General features: G+C 50.7%; 2 protein-coding genes across 2 annotated transcripts; one reads left to right on the forward strand and one right to left on the reverse strand.

Moving 5' to 3' along the window:
• Positions 1 to 1,162: 1,162 nt before the first annotated feature.
• On the forward strand, positions 1,163 to 11,675 carry angptl4 (angiopoietin-like 4). Its single transcript, XM_067253902.1, has 7 exons — positions 1,163 to 1,717; positions 3,573 to 3,683; positions 3,774 to 3,855; positions 5,899 to 6,015; positions 8,021 to 8,116; positions 8,701 to 8,994; positions 9,984 to 11,675. Exons 1-7 carry the CDS (start codon positions 1,214 to 1,216, stop codon positions 10,166 to 10,168), a joined length of 1,389 nt encoding a protein of 462 aa, XP_067110003.1. The 5' UTR covers positions 1,163 to 1,213; the 3' UTR covers positions 10,169 to 11,675.
• A 6,417-nt stretch (positions 11,676 to 18,092) lies between these two features.
• rps15 (ribosomal protein S15) lies at positions 18,093 to 20,709 on the reverse strand. The gene is made up of 4 exons (XM_067253248.1): positions 20,630 to 20,709; positions 20,146 to 20,231; positions 19,367 to 19,601; positions 18,093 to 18,242 (listed from the first exon to the last, which is right to left on the reverse strand). The coding sequence occupies exons 1-4, from the start codon at positions 20,630 to 20,632 to the stop codon at positions 18,129 to 18,131; spliced, it is 438 nt and encodes a 145-aa protein (XP_067109349.1). The 5' UTR covers positions 20,633 to 20,709; the 3' UTR covers positions 18,093 to 18,128.
• Positions 20,710 to 21,903: the final 1,194 nt, after the last annotated feature.

Here is a 21,903-nt window from a genome sequence, read left to right on the forward strand (position 1 = left end):
CTCCTCCCTCTCTCTTTATCCCCCCTCTCTTCCACCCTCGTCCTCCCTTTGTCCCCCTCTCTTCCTTCCTCATCTCTTCCTTCCCCCTCTCTTCTTCTTCCTCCTCTCTTCCTCCACTCCCCCGTCTTCCTTCTCCGCGTCTTTTCCTGCACCTCTATTCTCCCTTGTTCTCCCTCTCCTCCCCTTTCCCCCTCCTCAACCTCTGTTTCCCCTCTCCCCCTCCTTCCCTCCCTGCTTGAGGGTGCAGTCTGGGGATGTGGACAGCAGGATAATGTTGGCTTTCTGTGAGCTGTGAACTTTGCTTTACTTCTCACAGTGCTCCGGCAGGTCTGAGAGGATCACCTCAGGAGCCCCCCCCCACACACACACTCTTCCCCCGCCCCCCCCCCCCCCCCCCCCCCCACGTCCCACATACTCCTGACGTCTTCAGGGGGCCTGTGACTTCACCCAGTCACTCTTTGATGCTTGGCTTTCTCCCCCCCTGCCCGCCTTTCCCCCTTTCCCGCCTCTCTTTCCCTTCCTGCCTCTCTCCCCAGCCTGCCTCTCTCTCCCTGTCACTCCCCCTTTCCCGCCTCTCTTTTCCTTCCTGCCTCTCTCCCCAGCCTGCCTCTCTCTCCCTGTCACTCCTCCTTTCCTGCCTCTCTTTCCTGCCTGCCTCTCTCCCTGCCTCAAGCCCCTTCCTGCCTCTCTCCCCAGCCTGCCTCTCTCTCCCAGCCTGTTTCTCTACCTGCTTCTCCCCCAGCCTCTCTCGCTCTCTCTCTCCCCTGCCTCACTCTCCCTGCCTCTTTCTCCCCCTGCCTGTGTGTATGAGCTGTGTTGAGACAGTACAGTACAATGTGTAGTATAGAGATGGCAAAAGTACACACATCCTTCACTCAAGTAGAAGTACAGATACTCATGTTTATACTCGATCCGCCAGAAGAACATTTAGAACCAAGACGAACACCCTACCGGGTTGTGTTCTCTGGTTGTGATGGCAACAGGCAGCATTGTTACATCATGAGGCTTCTCCCACCCTGAAGGGGTTAACAGCAACATGAGAGCCCTCAGCGTCAGGCCAATCAGAGCGCCTGCAGGGCTGCAGTGCAGGACTGCAGTGCAGGACTGAGACAGTATAAAGGACCGGAGCGTGCTCAGACAGACACGAGCAGCAGCTCTGAAATCAGACCTCGCTCTGTTTCTCTCTCAGCACCACCTCACACACAGAACAGACATGAAGATCAGCCTTGCCTGCCTCACCCTGCTCCTGGCCGTCATCCTGGCCGTGTCAGGGTTCCCCATGGAGAGGAAGGGGGGCGCAAGGGGCCGGGGGAAGGAGCGAGCGGTGCAGTATGCGGCCTGGGAGGATGTCAACGTGATTGCCCACGGGCTGCTGCAGCTGGGACAGGGGCTTAAGGAGCACGTGGACAAGACCAAGATGCAGATGAGAGACATCTCAGCCCACATGAAGGCCCTGGATGCCTCTGTGTCGCGGCTGGGGGAGGAGGGCCAGAGGCTGCGGGAGGAGGGGGAGCAGCTGCAAGCGCGGGTGCAGGGGCTGGAGCAGCGGGGGCTGGAGCAGCGGGGGCAGGAGGGGCTGGAGGAGGAGGGGCAGGAGGAGAGGAGGAGGGTGGAGGAGAGGATGAGACGTCTGGAGGAGAAGGTGGATGGGATGATGCAGGGGGAGGGGCTGACAGACATCGCCCCGGGAAACGGCAACTACACTGAAGCTCTCCAGGTAGGAAGAACCCTTACCCTCGGTAACCCTGGAGACCAAGCCATAACCCTTGGTAACCCTGGAGACCTAGCCGTAACCCAATAGACCCTATAGACCTAGCCCTAACTAGCTGTGTGTGCTGTAATGCATGCAGTTGCTGTGTAGATGGATGATGTGTGGATGAATGGATGATGTGTGGATGTGTGGATTGATGAGGTCTGAGAATGAGGCAAATTACTATTTCAAACAACAGTTGAGTTGAGGAAGTGTTTATGTGCTGCTGCTGTCTGTAGCTTCTATTGGCCAGGTCATGGGCCTGTGAATGCTAATACATGCTTAGTATTGTAGCTAGCTATTTTGTACAGTACTGCTTACTAGCTATCATAGGTACACAGAACTGCATGGTATTTATCTTACACAGTACTGTATGCTAGTTACTGTAAACAGTACTGTATGCTAGCTAGCTTACAAAGTACTGTATGCTAGTTACCTTAGGTACACAGAACTGTATGCTAGCTACCTTACAAGTATTGTATGCTAGCTATCAAAGTTACAAATTACTGTATGCTGGCTTTCAAACTTACACAGTACTGTATGCTAGTTACCATACACAGAACTGTATGCTAGTTACCATACACAGAACTGTATGCTAGTTACCTTACACAGTACTGTATGCTAGTTACCATACACAGTACTGTATGCTAGTTACCATACACAGTACTGTATGCTAGTTACCTTACAGGAGGGCAGCAAGGTTAGGCCAAGGAGAGACTGGTAGAGAAAGAGGGGTACATTTATGGGGTAGGAGGAGGTACAGGGTATGGGAGGGTAGGGGGTAGGGCAGGGGGCTGGAAAGGGGGTAGGGCAGGTGCATTGTGTGGGGGTATGTGGAATATGTGCAGTGCAAACCCTGTAGACAACACAGTGGATGAGACAGAAGACTGGCAGATAAAAGAACAGTAGCATCTGAGTAGAGAATGTGTGAATGATGTTTTACAGCTGCTTCGTATTTCGAAATCAGGAACAAGCTGACCCAGTTAAGATGGAGACCTGAGTTACGATGCTCCAAGAAGCTCCTGGCTGCCGAGGAACGCTCTTATGTAACTGCTGTGCTGGTTGGGCTCAGAGCAGGGGGAGGGCAGGGGGAGAGAGCAGGGGGAGGGCAGGGGGAGGGCAGGGGGAGGGCAGGGGGAGAGAGCAGGGGGAGAGCAGGGGGGAAGGGCAGGGGGAGAGAGCAGGGGGAGGGCAGGGGGAGAGAGCAGGGGGAGAGAGCAGGGGGAGGGCAGGGGGAGGGCAGGGGGAGAGAGCAGGGGGAGGGCAGGGGGAGAGAGCAGTGGGAGGGCAGGGGGAGGGCAGGGGGAGGGCAGGGAGGGAGAGCAGGGGGAGGGCAAGGAGGGAGAGCAGTGGGAGAGCAGGGAGGGAGGGCAGGGGGAGGGCAGGGGGAGAGCAAGGAGGGAGAGCAGGGGGAGGGCGGGGAGGGAGAGCAGGGGGAGGGCGGGGAGAGAGATTAGGGAGGGAGAGCAGAGGGAGGGCAGGTGGAGAGCAGGGGGAGGGCAGGTTGAGAGCAGGGAGGGAGAGCAGAGGGAGGGCAGGGGGAGGGCAGGTGGAGAGCAGGGAGGGAGAGCAGGGAGGGAGAGCAGAGGGAGGGCAGGGTAGATGTAGCTGGGAGGATCTGGCCTCTGTAACTTGATACAAGGTATCTTGTGGTTGTCAGGACAAGCATAATAGCATTGAGGGAGCTGTGTATCAGAGCTGTTAGAATATAGGCTGTCTAACTTAGAAGAGGTCATTCATAAAGTGTGTGTGTTGCAGGAGACATTAACACAGGTCTGTATGTATATGTGTCGCAGTAGGCATTAACGTGTGTGTGTTGCAGTGGATGCTGGAGACCCAGAACAAGCGCATTGACGACCTGGTGGATCGTACCCGCCTGCAGCAGGAGAAGCTGGACAAGCAGACCATCCGCATCAGAACCCTGCAGAACCAGGTCAGCTGGTCCTAGCTTTCTCACACTCTAATCTTCATCCTCTCATCTTCATCCTCTCATCTTCATCCTCTCCCCCTCTCCCCCTCACAGATTCAGGTGACTAGAGAGAGAGCGTTGAAGCCCGAGGACAAGGTTCAGCCTGGCACTGTGGAGCAGCGGGACACCCCCAACAGTGAGTAACACTCAGGTTCCCGTTAATCCTTAACCCTAACCCAGTTAATTACACTGACTTTAAGATCCCCGTTAATCACACTGACTTTAAGATCCTGAGACAAGGACTGATGAACCATCTGCTCTCAGAGCTGTAAGCGGTTTACCTCCTCCCCAAGTACAGTCAGACTTACACACGCCTACACACGTACCTACACACACCCACACACACACCTAAACACACACCTACACCCACCTACACCCACTCCTACATTTACATTTAGTCATTTAGCAGACGCTCTTATCCAGAGCGACTTACAGTAAGTACAGGGACATTCTCCCCAAGGCAAGTAGGGTGAAGTGCCTTGCCCAAGGACACAACGTCATTTAGCACGGCCGGGAATCGAACTGGCAACCTTCAGATTACTAGCCCGCTTCCCTAACCGCTCAGCCACCTGACTCCCACCTCACTCCTCCCCTCTCCCCCTCCTCCCTTCCTCTCCTCTCCTACCCCTCCTCCCCTCACCTCATTTTCTCTCCTCCTCCCTTTACCTCCTCTCCTCCTCCTCTCACCTCCTCTCCCACCTCTTCTCTCCCTCCTCTCCTCTCCTCCCCACGACAGTCAAGAGGGCAGCTGGGAGGGATTACACTGAGCTGGGGGAGGGGGGAGGAGGAGAGAAGGGGAGAAGAGGATGGGGAGGGGAGAGGAGAGGAGGGGAGAACAATTCATTACCCTCCTTTCCTCCACCTCCCCTCCCTCCCCTAGTCCCCCACCTCCCCTTCCTCACTTCCATTGATCAATACCAATACTAATATATATATGACATTGATAAATGAATATGAACGTCCATAGTCACGTCAATAGGATCATCTGAACCAATTTGTGTATACACACACACACTCACACATATCCACACACACACACATATCCACACACACACACATCCACTCACACACACATATCCACTCACACACACACACACACATCCACACACACACACACACACTCACATCCACTCACTCACACACACACACATATCCACTCACACACATATCCACACACACACACACACATCCACTCACTCACACACACATATCCACTCACACACACACACACACATCCACACACACACACTCACATCCACTCACTCACACACACACACATATCCACACTCACACACAGTCACACATATCCACACACACACACACACATACATACATATCCACACTCACACACATACACACACACACACACACGCACACACACACATACACACACACGCACACACACAGCAGCAGCAGCCCATGCAGGCATCAGTCCCTGAGCATGCGGCAGCCATGCGGCAGCCATGCTGCGACCATGCACTGGCCATGCCTGGGGGACACGTGATGGAGGAGACAGGATAGGAGGAGGGGAGGATGGAGGTGGGAGGGAGGAAGGTGGGAGGGGGAGAGGAGGGGTTAGGGGGAAGTAGAGGAATTTGAGGGGTATGATGTGTAGTCCTGGCAGCTGGGGGGGGGGGATGGGAACTGGGGGAAAGGTCATGTTTACTACGACCCCCCCCTCCACAGACACACAGAAGCTCCCATGCAGGCCTCACTCCCTGAGCATGTGGTTCCCATGAGGAAGCCATGCATGGCCTTTCACGTGAGAAGTGTAATGTGTTATTAGCTGGAGAGGGGTGGGGGTTGGGAACTGGGGGAAAGTTCACATTTACTACGAACCCCCCCTCACCCTGCCCTACCCCTCATCCCAACCTAGCCCACCCCTCCTACACACATACACACACACACCCTAACCCTACCCACCCTACCCCACCCCAACCCTCGTACACACAAAACTTGTCTATTAGAAGCTGCCTTCAACATCAGCCCAGTTCCCTCTTCATCATCATGAGGGAAACCTTATCTCCAGTCAGCAGCAGGACAAAACCATGTTGTTGTTTTCAGACTATGAAAGTTGAATCACTTCTTTCTGTCTGTGATTCTGAGTGTTCAGACCACTGGCCCTGATGGAGCTTCCATGTATCAGTGTGCTTACCATGTTGTTGTGTTGTTGTTGCAGAGCTGGCATCGGACTGCCATGAGGTGTTCCTGAGGGGGGGCAGCAGCAGTGGGGTGTACACCCTCCAGCCCCCTCACGCCAACCAGCCCTTCCAGGTCTACTGCCACATGACCTCTGGTGAGTTCCGGCTCCCCGGCCCCCCCTAGCCCACACTAACCCCCCCTAGCCCCCCCTAGCCCCCACTAACCCCCCCTGCCCACACTAACCCCCCCTAGCCCCCACTAACCCCCCCTGCCGAAGTCCTACTATGTGGCCCCAAATCCAAAAGAGAGATGCTTATTAAGAATCTTGGAGGCTTAACCCCCTGTCTTAAACCAGAGGTGACGAGTCTCTGTGTAATCCTGGACTCAGATTTGAATTTCAACTCTCACATTAATAAAGTGACCAAAACAGCTTTCTTTCACCTGAGGAATATAGCAAAGGTACGACCATTCATAAACCAAAATGATGCAGAGAAGTTAATGCATGCTTTTATATCCAGCCGGCTGGACTACTGTAACGCACTTTTCACTGGTCTTCCCAAGAAAACCACTGAAAGACTACAGCTCATTCAAAATTCTGCAGCTAGATTATTAACCAAAACTAAAAGGAGAGAACACATTAGTCCTGTCCTAGCTACTTTACACTGGCTCCCTGTTACCTTCAGAATTGACTTTAAGGTCCTTTTCCTCACATACAAAGCTCTACACGGACAAGGACCTAGCTACATTGCTAACTCCTTTATAAACTACACACCAGCTAGAACACTGCGATCATCAAATGCAGGCCTATTAGAGGTCACCAGAAGCAGTCATAAGAAGATTGGTGATTCGGCCTTTGTCAATTACGCCCCAAAACTATGGAACAAATTACCCATAAATATTAGGGAAGCAAACACTCTAGACATTTTTAAAAGACAGCTTAAAACCTACCTTTTACCGAAGCATTTAAGTAATTTTATCTCAAAAGGGTTTTCCTACTTTTAAAGTTGTTTTCTCTCTTGAACAGAGAGCTTATTGGGATTTTTATTTTTGTTTGAATTGTTTATCACTTGTATTATTGTTTTTATTGATTTTATGTAAAGCACCTTGAGCTACAATTCTTGTATGAAATGTGCTATATAAATAAATTCTTACTTACTTACTAACCCCCCCTAGCCCACACTAACCTCCCTAGCCCCCACTAACCCCCCCTAACCCACCCTAGCCCACAATAACCCCTCGTAGCCCACACTAACCCACCCTAGCCCACACTAACCCACCCTAGTCCCCACTAACCCCCCCTAGCCCCCACTAACCCACCCTAGCCCACACTAACCCCCCCTAGCCCCCACTAACCCACCCTAGCCCACACTAACCCCCCCTAGCCCACACTAACCCACCCTAGCCCCCACTAACCCCCCCTAGCCCACACTAACCCACCCTAGCCCCCACTAACCCCCCCTAGCCCACACTAACCCACCCTAGCCCCCACTAACCCCCCCTAGCCCACACTAACCCACCCTAGCCCCCACTAACCCCCCCTAGCCCCCACTAACCCACCCTAGCCCACACTAACCCCCCCTAGCCCACACTAACCCACCCTAGCCCACACTAACCCACCCTAGCCCCCACTAACCCCCCCTAGCCCACACTAACCCCCCCTAGCCCACACTAACCCACCCTAGCCCCCACTAACCCCCCCTAGCCCCCACTAACCCACCCTAGCCCCCACTAACCCCCCCTAGCCCCCACTAACCCCCCCTAGCCCACACTAACCCCCCCTAGCCCACACTAACCCACCCTAGCCCACACTAACCCCCCCTAGCCCACACTAACCCACCCTAGCCCACACTAACCCCCCCTAGCCCACACTAACCCACCCTAGCCCACACTAACCCCCCCTAGCCCACACTAACCCCCCCTAGCCCACACTAACCTCCCTAGCCCACACTAACCCCCCCTAGCCCACACTAACCCCCCCTAGCCCACACTAACCCACCCTAGCCCACACTAACCTCCCTAGCCCACACTAACCCACCCTAGCCCACAATAACCCCTCGTAGCCCACACTGACCCCACCCATACCCTACCCTAGGCTAGGACACCCCAGACCAGACCTCTGTGACTAAGCTAGAGAACAAATTCTCCCCCCCCCCCACTAGATGGAGGCTGGACGGTGGTCCAGAACAGGCAGGATGGCTCAGTTGACTTCGACCAGCTGTGGTCGGCCTACCAGACAGGGTTCGGGAGTCTGAATGGTGAGCAAATCCTCTTTTCCAGCATCATAACTGGGCCGTGAGGCTCTCTCTCTGTCTCTCTCTCTCTCCCTCTCTCTCTTTCTCTCTCTCTCTCTCTCTCCCGCTCTCTCTACCTCTTATTTATCTCTACCCTCTATCCCTCTCTTCTTTCTCTCTTTCTTTTCTCTCAAACACACACTGAGCTACAGTCCTGGCCCATCCCATCTAGCTCCTGAGTGTCCCAGGGAGGTAGATGAGGAGCACCAGTTTGACAGTAATACTGGGATGTACAGCTCAGGATGGTGAGAGGGAGGGAGGGCGGAGGCTGGTGTGAGCTGGCCTGGCAGCTCCATCATGTAATCCCCACACAGATCTCCTCTCTCTGGTGGATTAAGACGCCCAGAGTGACAGAATCCCATGTCTGTCTCTAAAACCCATTAGTGGATCAAAGATTGGTGATTAAAGAGGACGTAACTAGGCACATGCACACATGCCACCTCCACACTCTCAGAGTTAACTCACCTCCACACCATCTCTGTTTTCCAAGAGAATTCTGTCTGGGTCAAGGGTCAGGGGTCAGAGTTTAACCCTGTGTTGTTCTCCAGGAGAGTTCTGGCTTGGTCTGGAGAAGATGTACGCTGTGATGCGGGACTCAGACTACCTCCTGAAGATCCAGTTTTCTGATTGGAGGGGCGACTCTGAGACACTGAGCTACAGGCTACGCCTGGGCGGTGAGGAGAGCCACTACACCCTCCGGCTGGAGCCTGGCACGCTGACCTCTGACCCCGAGGGCAGTCTGCACAGTGCTCTGACCCCTGACCCTGCTGGCCTGCCTTTCTCCACCCGCGACCAGGACCACGATCTGAAGAACAACGCCAGCTGTGCCAAGCAACTCTCTGGTACGAGTCACCCCCACTCTCACTCCTCTCCCGGTCTCCTCCTCTCCTGGTCTCCTCTTCTCCCGGTCTCCTCCTCTCCTCTCCCGGTCTCCTCCTCTCTTGGTCTCCTCCTCTCCTCTCCCAGTCTCCTCCTCTCCTCTCCTGGTCTCCTCCTCTCCCGGTCTCCTCCTCTCCCGGTCTCCTCCTCTCCCGGTCTCCTCTTCTACCGGTCTCCTCCTCTCCTCTCCTGGTTTCCTCCTCTCCTCTCCTGGTCTCCTCCTCTCCTCTCCTGGTCTCCTCCTCTCCTGGTCTCCTCCTCTCCTCTCCCGGCCTCGTCCTCTCCCGGTCTCCTCCTCTCCCGGTCACCTCCTCTCTTGGTCTCCTCCTCTCCTCTCCCTGTCTCCTCCTCTCCCGGTCTCCTCCTCTCCTCTCCTGGTCTCCTCCTCTCCTGGTCTCCTCCTCTCCTGGTCTACTCCTCTCCTGGTCTCCTCCTCTCCCGGTCTCCTCCTCTCCTCTCCTGGTCTCCTCCTCTCCCGGTCTCCTCCACTCCTCTCCTGGTCTCCTCTCCTGGTCTCCTCCTCTCCTGGTCTCCTCCTCTCCTCTCCCGGTCTCCTCCTCTCCTGGTCTCCTCCTCTCCTGGTCTCCTCCTCTCCTCTCCTGGTCTCCTCTCCTTTCCTGGTCTCCTCCTCTCCCGGTCTCCTCCTCTCCCGGTCTCCTCCTCTCCTCTCCCGGTCTCCTCTTCTCCTCTGCCGGTCTGCTCCTCTCCTGGTCTCCTCCTCTCCTGGTCATCTCTCCCGGTCTCCTCCTCTCCTCTCCCGGTCTCCTCCTCTCCTGATCTCCTCCTCTCCTGGTCTCCTCCTCTCCCGGTCTCCTCCTCTCCTCTCCCGGTCTCCTCCTCTCCTGGTCTCCTCCTCTTCCGGTCTCCTCCTCTCCTCCCCTGGTCTCCTCCTCTCCTGGTCTCCTCTCCTGGTCTCCTCCTCTCCTAACCTGGTCTCCTTCCCTCTTGGCAGGTGGCTGGTGGTTCAGTAACTGTGGCAGGTCCAACCTGAACGGGCGCTACTTCCAGAGCCCGCTTCCCAAGCAGCGGCACCAGAGGAAGCAGGGCGTGTTCTGGAAGACCTGGAGGGGGCGCTATTACCCCCTGAAGACCACCCGCATGATGATCGCACCTGCCCAGATACACAATAAGTCATAGAGGAGAGAGGCGCTCCACACTGAACTGAAAAACCCTGAGAGACGGGTTTGCCCCCCGAGGGGCCCCCAGCCCATAACAAAGGCCCTGTAGAGACACACCCTCTCAAACGACTGTAGAACTTGGAACGGAGTATCCGTGTCTTCTAAACTCTGCTTCTAGAATGTTCAACCCTGCTTCTACAATGTTCAGGTGTCTAAAGAAACCAAGACGTATGATTCTGTATTGGTGTCTGGTTGAGTAAAGTGTGTGTGTGAGAAAGAGAGCTAGAGAGAGAGAGCAGCACAGCTCATGATATGACTAAATGCCAGAATGCAAAAACAGGCCCCAGCCTGTGAGCCTGCCATCTCAGGAACACATGCAGTCTGTTCAGACCTGCCCTACCCAACTGTACCATACCCAAATGTACCCTATCCAACTGTACCATATCCCAACTGTACCCTACCCTACTGTACCCTACCCCTACCTTATCCTGTATACCCTCACGTATCCTGTGGACCAAACAGCTGACCAACAGGCTCATGGCACACCAGCTCCAAGGGTTAGGGCTAGGGACACCACTCCACTGTCCACTGGGATGGGTGGAGCTCAGAAGTGGAGCATTTCACTGCAGATATAGAGGTTGCGGGTTCAATTTCCCCCTGCATGTCACTTTGGATTAAAGTCTGCTATCATATAAATATGCGAGAGGTCTAGAGGAGTCCAGTAGCAGGTAGGACTCCTCCACTCCTCCCCTTCCTCTAATCTGCTCCTCCTCTCCTCTCCTGCCCCTCATCTCCTCCCCCTCCTCTCCTGCCCCTCCTCTATGCTCCTCCCCCTCCTCTCCTGCCCCTCCTCTATGCTCCTCCCCCTCCTCTCCTGCCCCTCCCCTATGCTCCTCCCCCTCCACTCCTGCCCCTCCTCTCCTGCCCCTCCTCTATGCTCCTCCCCCTCCTCTCCTGCCCTTCCTCTCCTGCCCCTCCCCTATGCTCCTCCCCCTCCTCTCCTGCCCCTCCTCTCCTGCCCCTCCCCTATGCTCCTCCCCCTCCTCTCCTGCCCCTCCTCTCCTGCCCCTCCCCTATGCTCCTCCCCCTCCTCTCCTCCCCCTCCTCTCCTCCCCCTCCTCTCCTGCCCCTCCTCTCCTGCCCCTCCCCTATGCTCCTCCCCCTCCTCTCCTGCCCCTCCTCTTCTCCTCCGGGTCACGGATGTTAGACTACTGTTCTGCAGTTGTTATTTTGAATCAAAGTAAACTCCACTGTAGTGTGTGTGGAGGAGGTAGTCCTCAGTCATATTGACTGCTATTAAAGATGTTTCCTTCCTTCTCTATGTACACTGATGCTGCCTGTCCTCAACCCTCCCTCAGCCAGAAACCTGCTTTCGTGTGTGGCGCTATTTAAATGTTTTCTGTTTCCACTTGGTTATAATTTATATTGTGTATTTTAAGTTTTCCAGATATTCTGTTGATGATGTTTTTTAAGAGGAGAAAATGAACCTTTGGCTGGATTAAGCCAATAAAAATTATTTAAAGGAACATCTTGTCTCTGGTCTCGCATAACTCCCTCGTCACGCCATCCAATCACGACTCAGAACTCCCTCCAGCTGTTGTCAGCCTGCAGTGAGAGGACGCTGGCTGGCCGCTGGCTGGCTGAGAAGAATGTCCTGGCCGTGCTCAGGCCTGTCTCACTTCCAAGCAGAAACAGAGCAGCTGCACAACACAGCCTCCCCAGAGAGAGGGTTCCTCCTCCTGCTCCTCCTCCTCCTCCTGCTCCTCCTCCTCCTCCTGCTCCTCCTCCTGCACTGGCCGTGCTCAGGCCTGTCTCTCCTCCAAGCAGAAACAGAGCAGCTGCACAACACAGCCTCCCCAGAGAGAGGGATCCTCCTCCTGCTCCTCCTCCTCCTCCTGCTCCTCCTCCTGCTCCTCCTCCTGCTCCTCCTCCTGCTCCTCCTCCTCCAGGAGTGTGTGGTACAGGAAGACCTCCAGGAGTGTGTGGTACAGGAAGACCTCCAGGAGTGTGTGGTACAGGAAGACCTCCAGGAGTGTGTGGTACAGGAAGACCTCCAAGAGTGTGTGGTACAGGAAGACCTCCAGGAGTGTGTGGTACAGGAAGACCTCCAGGAGTGTGTGGTACAGGAAGACCTCCAATAGTGTGTGGTACAGGAAGACCTCCAGGAGTGTGTGGTACAGGAAGACCTCCAGGAGTGTGTGGTACAGGAAGACCTCCAGGAGTGTGTGGTACAGGAAGACCTCCAGGAGTGTGTGGTACAGGGCAGTCTTGCAGCTCTGTGTCCTGAAGGCACAAGGACCAGCAACTTCTCCTCTGAGCTGCAGGAGATTTTTACAGCTCAACTCTCCTGGCCTGCCGTCCCCCCCTCCCACCAGGGTGATCTGCCATGTCTCACACCTACCAGCAGTCAGGATTACAGCCAAGGTGTTTCAGACATCTGTGCTTCTCTGGCAGGGAAGGTGACAGGAAAGGTGTCCAAATCCAAGCCAGTGAGGGTTGATGCAGAGACTGGAGCATGTTGTTCTTAAAGGTCCTGTAAAGTGGAATTGAAAATTAGCTTTAAGTTCATCACACATCCACATTCGAATGAAAAAAAAACACAGACAAGTATGTTAATTTAGGCTTTGAAATCAGCAGTCTTCTCTGCTTGAGACTGGGGGGGCGTGTCGCCTGAAGGAGCTGAATCTCCGCCTCCTCGAATTTATTGGATTTAGCAACAACAGCAACACTAGCTAAATCAATTGCAGATATCAGAACAGACCTACCTGCAGTCTCTGAGTGTTGTATGTATTAATTACTTTGTCTTTATCGTATCAGAATGCAATTGTCTATGATCAGGTGGCTGAGTGGTTAGGGAATCGGACTAGTAATCAAAAGGTTGCTGGTTTGATTCCCGGCCGTGCAAAATGGCGTTGTGTCCTTGGGCAAGGCACTTCACCCTACTTGCCTCGGGGGAATGTCCCTGTACTTACTGTAAGTCGCTCTGGATAAGAGTGTCTGCTAAATGACTAAATGTAATGTAAATGTACAAAGAAAAGCTTCTTATGAACACTGAGGGAAGGCAGTACTCTACAAAGAGAGGCTTCTTATGAACATAAATCACTCCCACCTCCTCCTCGTCCTTCTCCACCCACAGTTTTACAAAACACAAGCATCAATCATTGGTTAGCATGGAAACACTATTCCAGGAACTTTTGCGATGTTATAGCAGACTAGCAGAGCATACTGGTAGCCTATCGCAAAAGTGGATTGGTTATCCGATATACATTGTAACATGGAAGTCGCTTTGTATAAAAGCATCTGCTAAATGCATAAATGTAAATGTAAAATGTAACATGATTGGCTACCAGAATGCTCTGTTCTAACATGATTGGCTACCAGAATGCTCTGTTCTAACATGATTGGCTACCAGAATGCTCTGTTCTAACATGATTGGCTACCAGAATGCTCTGTTCTAACATGATTGGCTACCAGCACGGTCGGAAAGATAAGAATGGAACATCTCATGTAACAACAATCAACAGATTTCTGATGAAACTACCAATCGACAGATCAGACAGTGCTTATAATGATACAAGTGAGAATATTTGATCAATTCAGAATTCCAACAGACAGAAGATAGCTAGCAAGGCCCTATAAGGGACCGTTTAGTAAATAATTTAGACTATCCTTACACAAACACATATTAAACACATACGTTCACACTTATCCATACTACTGAAAACTCACATCCACGTGTGAAATGCAACCCCCCTAAAAACTCTGACTAGGAAGGTGCCACATGCATGAAACCTACTCTCGTTACTCATACTAGTCCCCTCAATGTACAGTAAGAATCATTTGTTGCTGGGATATACAGAACAGAAAATACATGGGGGGTGCATTTCAGGGCAGGGCTGTAGAAATGAAGCGACAGCCAAAAGTCTTTGCACTCAATCAAATTCCAGAACCCTGCTTCCTTAACTTTTTCTAGATATGTTTGTTAGGTCACCCAGTTTTTAAAACATTTGCATTCTAGTTTAAAGCAATTTTTCTCCTGTTTCTTTACAATTGCTAAACTACTGAAATGTCTTCCGGATAGACTGAAAATGTTCACACACTCTTACATTCTCAAAGCTTCTTCCTCATCCTTATAAGACTTGAACATTTGATACAACCCCAAATCCAAAAATGTTGGGACGTTGTGTAAAATAAAAAACTTAATACAATGATTTGCAAATCTCATAAACTCATATATTATTCACTATAGAACTGTTTAAACATATCAAATGTTTAAACTGATGAAAAAATACGGTAATTGGGATGTTCTTGCCTTTGGCGAGCACAAACCATTGTTCTCTCTCATATATATTTATTATATTTATTTATTATTATTTTCCCACCCTTAAAACAACTTGAATATTTGCACTACATAGACAACTTCGGTGTCAAAGTGTTCGTCTTGGTCTCGTTTGAGTTGCTTGTATTCGCACGAAAGTTCCGTTTGACGGTTTAGGCTTGAATTAAGTTTTTGTGGCACAAGGGAACTCAGTGCTGGCCTAACGTCACAACGTCATCACACGTTAGCAACGACGCATAGATACTCTGTGACATGCTTGCGTGTAAAAAGGGCTATACAAATAAATTTGATTTGATTTGATACGACGTTTCAGTAAAACAGGCAGCGATATCAGCGAGCCCTCAGCATTAGTACATTTACATTTAGTCATTTAGCAGACGCTCTTATCCAGAGCGACTTACAGTAAGTACAGGGACATTCCCTTGAGGCAAGTAGGGTGAAGTGCCTTGCCCAAGGACACAACGTCATTTGGCATGGCCGGGATTCGAACTGGCAACCTTCAGATTACTAGTCCGACTCCCTAACCGCTCAGCCATCTGACCCGTAGACCAGCTAAAATGTAGCTGGTCTCCGGTACTAATGCTGAATACTTATTTAGCGCTAGCGTTGCTACCTGCATATACAGCTGGCAGCTGTGCTCCGTTAGTTAGCTAAACCTAACCCTAACCAGCTGTGCTCCGTTAGTTAGCTAACCCTAACCAGCTGTTCTCCGTTAGTTAGCTAACCATAACTAGCTGTGCTCTGTTAGTTAGCTAACCCTAACCAGCTGTGCTCCGTTTTGCTCCTGTTCATATTTACGTTTTGCACAGCGTCCCAACTTGGGGTTGTAAATGATTGGGGTTGTAGATGATTGGGCTTGTAGATGATTGTGTTTCACATGCATCTGTGCCAGCATTTCATATGTATGTGTATGTAAATGTTCAGTAGTATGAATGTGTGTAAACATTTCACGTGAATGTGTTTAATGTGTCTCTGCAAGCATTTCACATATGTGGATGTGAGTTTTTAGTAGTTTGAATGCGTGCGAGAACATCTCACATGTGAATGCGTTTCATATGTGTGCATGTAAGGACTGTTATGTTAAATAAAGGTTAAATAAATTAAATAAAAATAAAAAGTCCTTAACGGCCCCTCATAAGGCCCTGCCTCTCTGCTGAAGACCAACACTGCCCCCTGGAGGACAAAGGAGCTGCAGCGATGGAGTGTGGCGCGGGAGCCAGTGGCACAATCCCAATCCCTCACAGATTTTGAAGAGCGTTCTCACTAAATCTGTGAGGGTTTAGGGGCTGTCCCACTGGCTCCCGAAAAAATTACTTTGAGAAAGACACAGATCTCAACTCACCTGTCTTCACACATAGGAGGGAGAGGAAGGGTCAGGGTGCCTTGAACATGTTGGGTCTCTGGATGGACACCATCCATGTGAAGCTCACCTGGTGCAACCTGTGTGAGGGGGAACCCTACAGAACCCTAACGCCAGTAGGTTAGGGTTAGGTTCATGGTCACGTCTGCATCAAAAGGTCAAAACACCTCTTCTCCCACTGATCAAAGATGGTACAGTACACACATCCTTCACTCAAGTAGAAGTACAGATACTCATGTTTAAAAAAACCTCTGGTCAAAGTGGAAGTGCTGATTACACTTTTTCAACAACAAAAAACACTAAAGACGCCAGGAATCCTTTTTGATGCCGACAATTTCAAACATCTCCCTCATATATGGCCATGGATGATCAGGAATGTCTCTATTCTCAGTCATGTCCACATCACTAACTCCCTCTGTCTCATCCATAACGTACCTTTTTTGGGCCTAAACAAAGCAGAGTACAATAGAGTACATCAGTGTATAGTGGAGCCCTCATCAGTGATGCAAACATTTTGGGGGGAATTTCTTCAGCCTTTTGAACCTTTGTTTTTTTTACCTTCCAAAGCCTTGTTTTAAATATTTTTAGAAAATTTTATCACACACAATGAAAGGAGGGAGAGAACTGAGAAGCCTAAACAAAGTAGAGTACAGTAGAGTACAGTAGTAGTCCTCATCAAATAGGCCTACTCATCAATGATGCAAACCTTGTTTTGAAACTTTTTTAAAGTAAAAAGTAAATTATGTAAAAATTTAAGGAGTGAAAGTAAAAAGTTGTTTAAATAGGGGAGTCAGGTGGCCGGTCATGCCAACTGACGTTGTGTCCTTGGGCAAGGCACTTCACCCTGCTTGCCTCGGGGGAATGTCCCTGTACTTACTGTAAGTCGCTCTGGATAAGAGCGTCTGCTAAATGACTAAATGTAAATAGTTTAGTACTTGTGTTGTAATGGCTTAATGTGCGGCGCACAGCCTCCATTGATACACATATTGATAGTGATATTGTGTGCATGTGTTTCTTTACATCTGCTACTGGCCTCTTCAACAAGGCCAAGGACTCCCATTGACATTCATTCACTTATTTAACTATTATAAGTCCATTTAATGGCAATTCAGTATGCATAAGCCACTTTATCTAAGTATCCGACTGCACTATGTTGACCATTCACGCTGCTCATTATTCTTATTTTTATATATATTTTATTTTATATTTAAATTGTTGTATTCTTAGATTGTTTAGTTCTTAGAAATAGTTAAACTTTTGTACTTCTACTTAATTTAAGATCTGTATATGTTTAGTGTTTTGCACCTCCTTGCCACAGTAAATTCCATGTTTGTATAACATACATGGCGATTAAACCGAATTCTGATTCTACGTCAGTTCATGAGTTACGAACAAGCAGCAGGTTGATGCTGTCGTGTGTATTGTTGAGTTACTTTAATAAACTTTTGAAATAACTCCTGCTGATTATTTACATTCGGTAATTCTACAGTACTGATACCAGGAAAATCTACGTAAGTTCAGTCTTGCGCTCTCTGCCACTGATACAGTAGTGTGTGACATGGTCAGACTTGAATGACTGGTAAACGTAGTACCCTACCAAGATACGGAAAAACACAAACCTACGTTGACACCTTAAAAGCACTGGTGGGTGAGCTGTTCCAGTGCTGCCTCAACTTGTTTACTATACATGCCAGCACACAGCTCTGGTACAAATACATTATACTGGGTAGTCACGGTAGCACTGCTTACTGTCCTCAAATCACTATGCCGATAAGATTATTTTCACTGTAGTCTCCAGGTTCCCATAGCAACAGTGCGGCTTCACTCCCAGCTGCATGCAGTACCAGCCCATACCATCCTTTGAAGACATTTACATTGTCATTTAGCAGACGCTCTTATCCAGAGCGACTTACAGTAAGTACAGGGACATTCCCCCGAGGCAAGTAGGGTTTAGTGCCTTAACCAACGACACATTTTGCACAGCCTGGAATCGAACCGGCAACCTTCTGATGACTAGCCCGATTCCGTAACCGCTGAGCCACCTGACTCCGTGGGCGAATCGGCTATATAGGTACCTCAGTCCCACTGACCAATCAGCTTAAGTCTTCTGTCCGGCCTGTTGAAGCAGAGGGAAGCTCACCTCCAGATTGACCTCTTGTAACGTACTGTAAGCACTAGCATTATAAGGTCAAAACCTAGGGTAAACTCAAGCACAAGTTACTGTATCCAAGAAAAACACACCAGTGGAGAAAGCAACATTTTATTATTCCACAGACTGCTCTACTTCAGAGGGATGAAGCGGGAGGAGTGAGTGGCTCCAATGCCAGGGCGCCCGTGCTTCACCGGCTTGTATGTGATGGAGAACTCCCCCAGGTAGTGCCCACACATCTCAGGCTGGAGGACAGAAGGAAGATGGGTTAGGAGACTAGACAACTCAGATCAACCCCTCCTGTTCTACGCCCTCCTGTTCTACGCCCTCCTGTTCTACGCCCTCCTGTTCTACGCCCTCCTGTTCTACGCCCTCCTGTTCTACGCCCTCCTGTTCTACGCCCTCCTGTGTAATCACAAGCAGCATCAGCAGGAACACGTGTTTGGTTCCCTGGTTGTTGACATCCTGGCTGATCTGTTCAACCTCTGGTCTGAGTAATGACATACCAAACTCAGCTGGTCCTGACAAATGTACTGTATTATTAGGATTGAGACATTGTTGAGACTGTTAGAACCATGTACTTCTGACCCTTGATCTACTCCATTTTCTAGTTGCACTATTTATACATTAGGATGAAAGCATCTGCTATATGATGACATTAAACAGAACAGGTCTCAGCCCCCCCAACAGGCCGTACCCCATCCTCACCAGGGGCCTCAATTAGACAGGCCGTACCCCATCCTCATTTAGACAGGCCGTACCCCATCCTCACCAGGGGCCTCATTTAGACAGGCCGTACCCCATCCTCACCAGGAGCCTCATTTAGACAGGCCGTACCCCATCCTCACCAGGAGCCTCATTTAGACAGGCCGTACCCCATCCTCACCAGGGGCCTCATTTAGACAGGCCGTACCCCATCCTCACCAGGGGCCTCATTTAGACAGGCCGTACCCCATCCTCATTTAGACAGGCCGTACCCCATCCTCACCAGGGGCCTCATTTAGACAGGCCGTACCCCATCCTCACCAGGAGCCTCATTTAGACAGGCCGTACCCCATCCTCACCAGGAGCCTCATTTAGACAGGCCGTACCCCATCCTCACCAGGGGCCTCATTTAGACAGGCCGTACCCCATCCTCACCAGGAGCCTCATTTAGACAGGCCGTACCCCATCCTCACCAGGAGCCTCATTTAGAAAGTGCGCGGAAGGTTAGGATTTCTTTTAAAAAGTGTGGCACTGCTCATGTACGTTCTCCTGTCAAGGCTGAGGTGATGCAATGTTTACATCACCCCAGCCATCACCTCTACAGCATTCGTCTCATCCTCCCCCCACTATACCAGATTAACCCTGTCCTCCAGTACCCCCTCACCTTGATCTCCACCTGGTTGAAGGTCTTGCCGTTGTAGACTCCCACCATGGAACCCACCATCTCTGGCAGGATGACCATGTCTCTCAAGTGAGTCTTCACCACCTCAGGCTTCTCCATGGGCGGAGCCTCCTTCTTGGCCTTGCGGAGTCGCTTCAGGAGGGACTGCTGCTTGCGGCGAAGCCCCCGGTTCAGCCGCCGCCGCTGGCGGGCACAGTACAGCTGCATCAGCTGCTCACTGGAGGGAGTCAGATGGATGTCATATTTTTATATATGTACACACACACCACTAGTAAATGGTGATACAATACACTGCCAAACTGATGTTATACACTAATAAAGTGGATGAAGTGGGAATTAAGACCTTTAAACAGCCATAGTTTATTATGGTGGGAATGGGGGTTTTGGATTTAATAACTAGTAATTAGCTGCCAGGAGAGAAGTTCCAGAATCAGTCTGATACACCAGAAGCTTCCACCATACAGCAGTTACACTACAGGGAGCAACCTGGCTACAGTAACGGTAGTTGGGTGGATATCCCTTCAAACTGCCTTTATTACTTAATCAGCAGCTTGCAGAAGGGACGAGTTAATAAACACACGAATTAAATAACAATAACAAAATTCACGAATTAAGTGGTTACAAGATTATACCCTCAAACTTTCAGCTCATGACTACAGGAGGAACTTCCTAATCTGTATCTAGACCATCAGGCCGTGCTGGAGCGAGCTGGCTAGAGAGCCTTAGTCCGGCCGTGAGCTCCGGAGAGCGGCAGCACTTACTAGGACATGTCCAGGAGCTGGTCCAGATCCACGCCGCGGAAGGTGAACTTCCTGAAGGTCCGCTTCTTCTTGATCTCGGTATCCGCCTGGGGACGGAGAAAACGTTGTGAGGCGGAGGCGCGAGCTGACAGCAGACACTCACAGCGTATTCCTTCATTATTAAAACTTGTGCCACATCGTGGTGAATAATATACAGTTTACTGAGGCGATCCGTGCCGTACGGAATCCATGTTCTTAACTTTGAAAGACCAACATGGCGATATCGTTTTAGGTTTTAGCCTAGCTAACTAGCTACCCCGTCTGACCAAGCCCAAATCCAATCAATATAAGGCAATCGTAGTCTGTTGACCTAAAATACACCAATAGATAGAATGCAGAGGTGTTTTACATGAAGTGTCTGCTTTACAGTTACTTTGGTGTTATAATATGGCTCAGATGAACTAAGATTTTGATGAAAGGGTGACTGGATTTCTCTGGTACCTACCATCTTGTCTGATCTCCCGGAGAAAAGAACATCCGGAAGTCTCGTTAATCCTCATATCGCGCGACCCTCTTTCATATCCGGTGTGTTGAGGTCAGCTTCCTGTGCTTGCTTGACTTGGGCTCTCTTCCTTCTCTCTTCTCTATTGCTGTCTGTAGATGGCGATGTTGGAAAAGACATCTACGCCACGTGTCGCGTCAAGTAGGGTTAGTGTGTGTGCGTGTGTGTGTCCAGTCTATGTGTAGCGTCTAGTAGGGTTAGTGTGTGTCCAGTCTGTGTGTAGCGTGTAGTATATATGGAATAATAATATGGAAACTTGTTTTTGTGCATTTTCGGAAAGAAACATTGCCTCGGGATTCTTGTGAATTAATACATCAGGCTTTTCAATTACAAATTACAACATGACCATTATAAATTCTTGTCATTTCTTAATCTTGTGCCCAAAAAGCCAAGGCCAACAGGACATAATGACTACAGACCCGTCGCCCTGACCTCTGTGGTAATGAAGTCTTTCGAGCGCCTGGTGCTGGCACACCTTAAATCCATCACTGACCCTCTACTGGACCCCCTGCAGTTTTCCTACAGAGCCAACAGGTCTGTGGACGATGCAGTTAACATGGCCCTCCACTTCACCCTACAGCACCTGGACTCCCCAGCATCCTATGCCAGGATCCTGTTTGTGGACTTCAGCTCTGCCTTCAATACCATCATCCCCGCCCTGCTTCAGGACAAGCTCTCCCAGCTGAACATGCCTGATTCCACCTGCAGGTGGATCACAGACTTCCTGTCTGACTGGAAGCAGTGCGTTAAGCTGGGAACACAAGTCTCTGACTCCCGGTCCATCAGCACCGGATCACCTCAGGGCTACGTCCTTTCTCCTCTGCTCTTCTCCCTGTACACCAACAGCTGCACCTCCAGTCATCCGTCCGTCAAACTCCTGAAGTTTGCGGACGACACCACCCTTATTGGGCTCATCTCTGGTGGAGACGAGTCTGATTATAGGTGGGAAGCGGCCAACCTGGTGACCTGGTGCAGCCAGAACAACTTAGAGCTCAATGCTCTTCAGACAGTGGAGATGGTTGTGGACTTCAGGAAGAACACAGCCCCACTCACCCCCATCACCCTGTGTGACTCCCCAGTCAACACTGTGGAGTCCTTCCGCTTCCTGGGCACTATCCTCTCCCAAGACCTCAAGTGGGAACTGAACATCAGCTCCCTCATCAAGAAAGCACAACAGAGGATGTACTTCCTTCGGCAGCTGAAGAAGTTCAACCTGC

Source organism: Osmerus mordax, chromosome 16 (genome assembly GCF_038355195.1).
Source record: "Osmerus mordax isolate fOsmMor3 chromosome 16, fOsmMor3.pri, whole genome shotgun sequence".
Taxonomy (NCBI): Eukaryota; Metazoa; Chordata; class Actinopteri; order Osmeriformes; family Osmeridae; genus Osmerus; species Osmerus mordax.

Coding starts and splice junctions, on each gene's coding strand:
- angptl4 (XM_067253902.1), top strand. CDS start 1,214: ATGAAGATCAGCCTTGCCTGCCTCACCCTGCTCCTGGCCGTCATCCTG. Junction 3,684..3,773: donor TCAGAACCCTGCAGAACCAG/GTCAGCTGGTCC, acceptor TCCCCCTCACAG/ATTCAGGTGACTAGAGAGAG. Junction 6,016..8,020: donor CTACTGCCACATGACCTCTG/GTGAGTTCCGGC, acceptor CCCCCCCACTAG/ATGGAGGCTGGACGGTGGTC.
- rps15 (XM_067253248.1), bottom strand. Junction 19,602..20,145: donor CAGCTCCTGGACATGTCCTA/GTAAGTGCTGCC, acceptor GACTCCCTCCAG/TGAGCAGCTGATGCAGCTGT. Junction 18,243..19,366: donor TCAACCAGGTGGAGATCAAG/GTGAGGGGGTAC, acceptor TCTGTCCTCCAG/CCTGAGATGTGTGGGCACTA.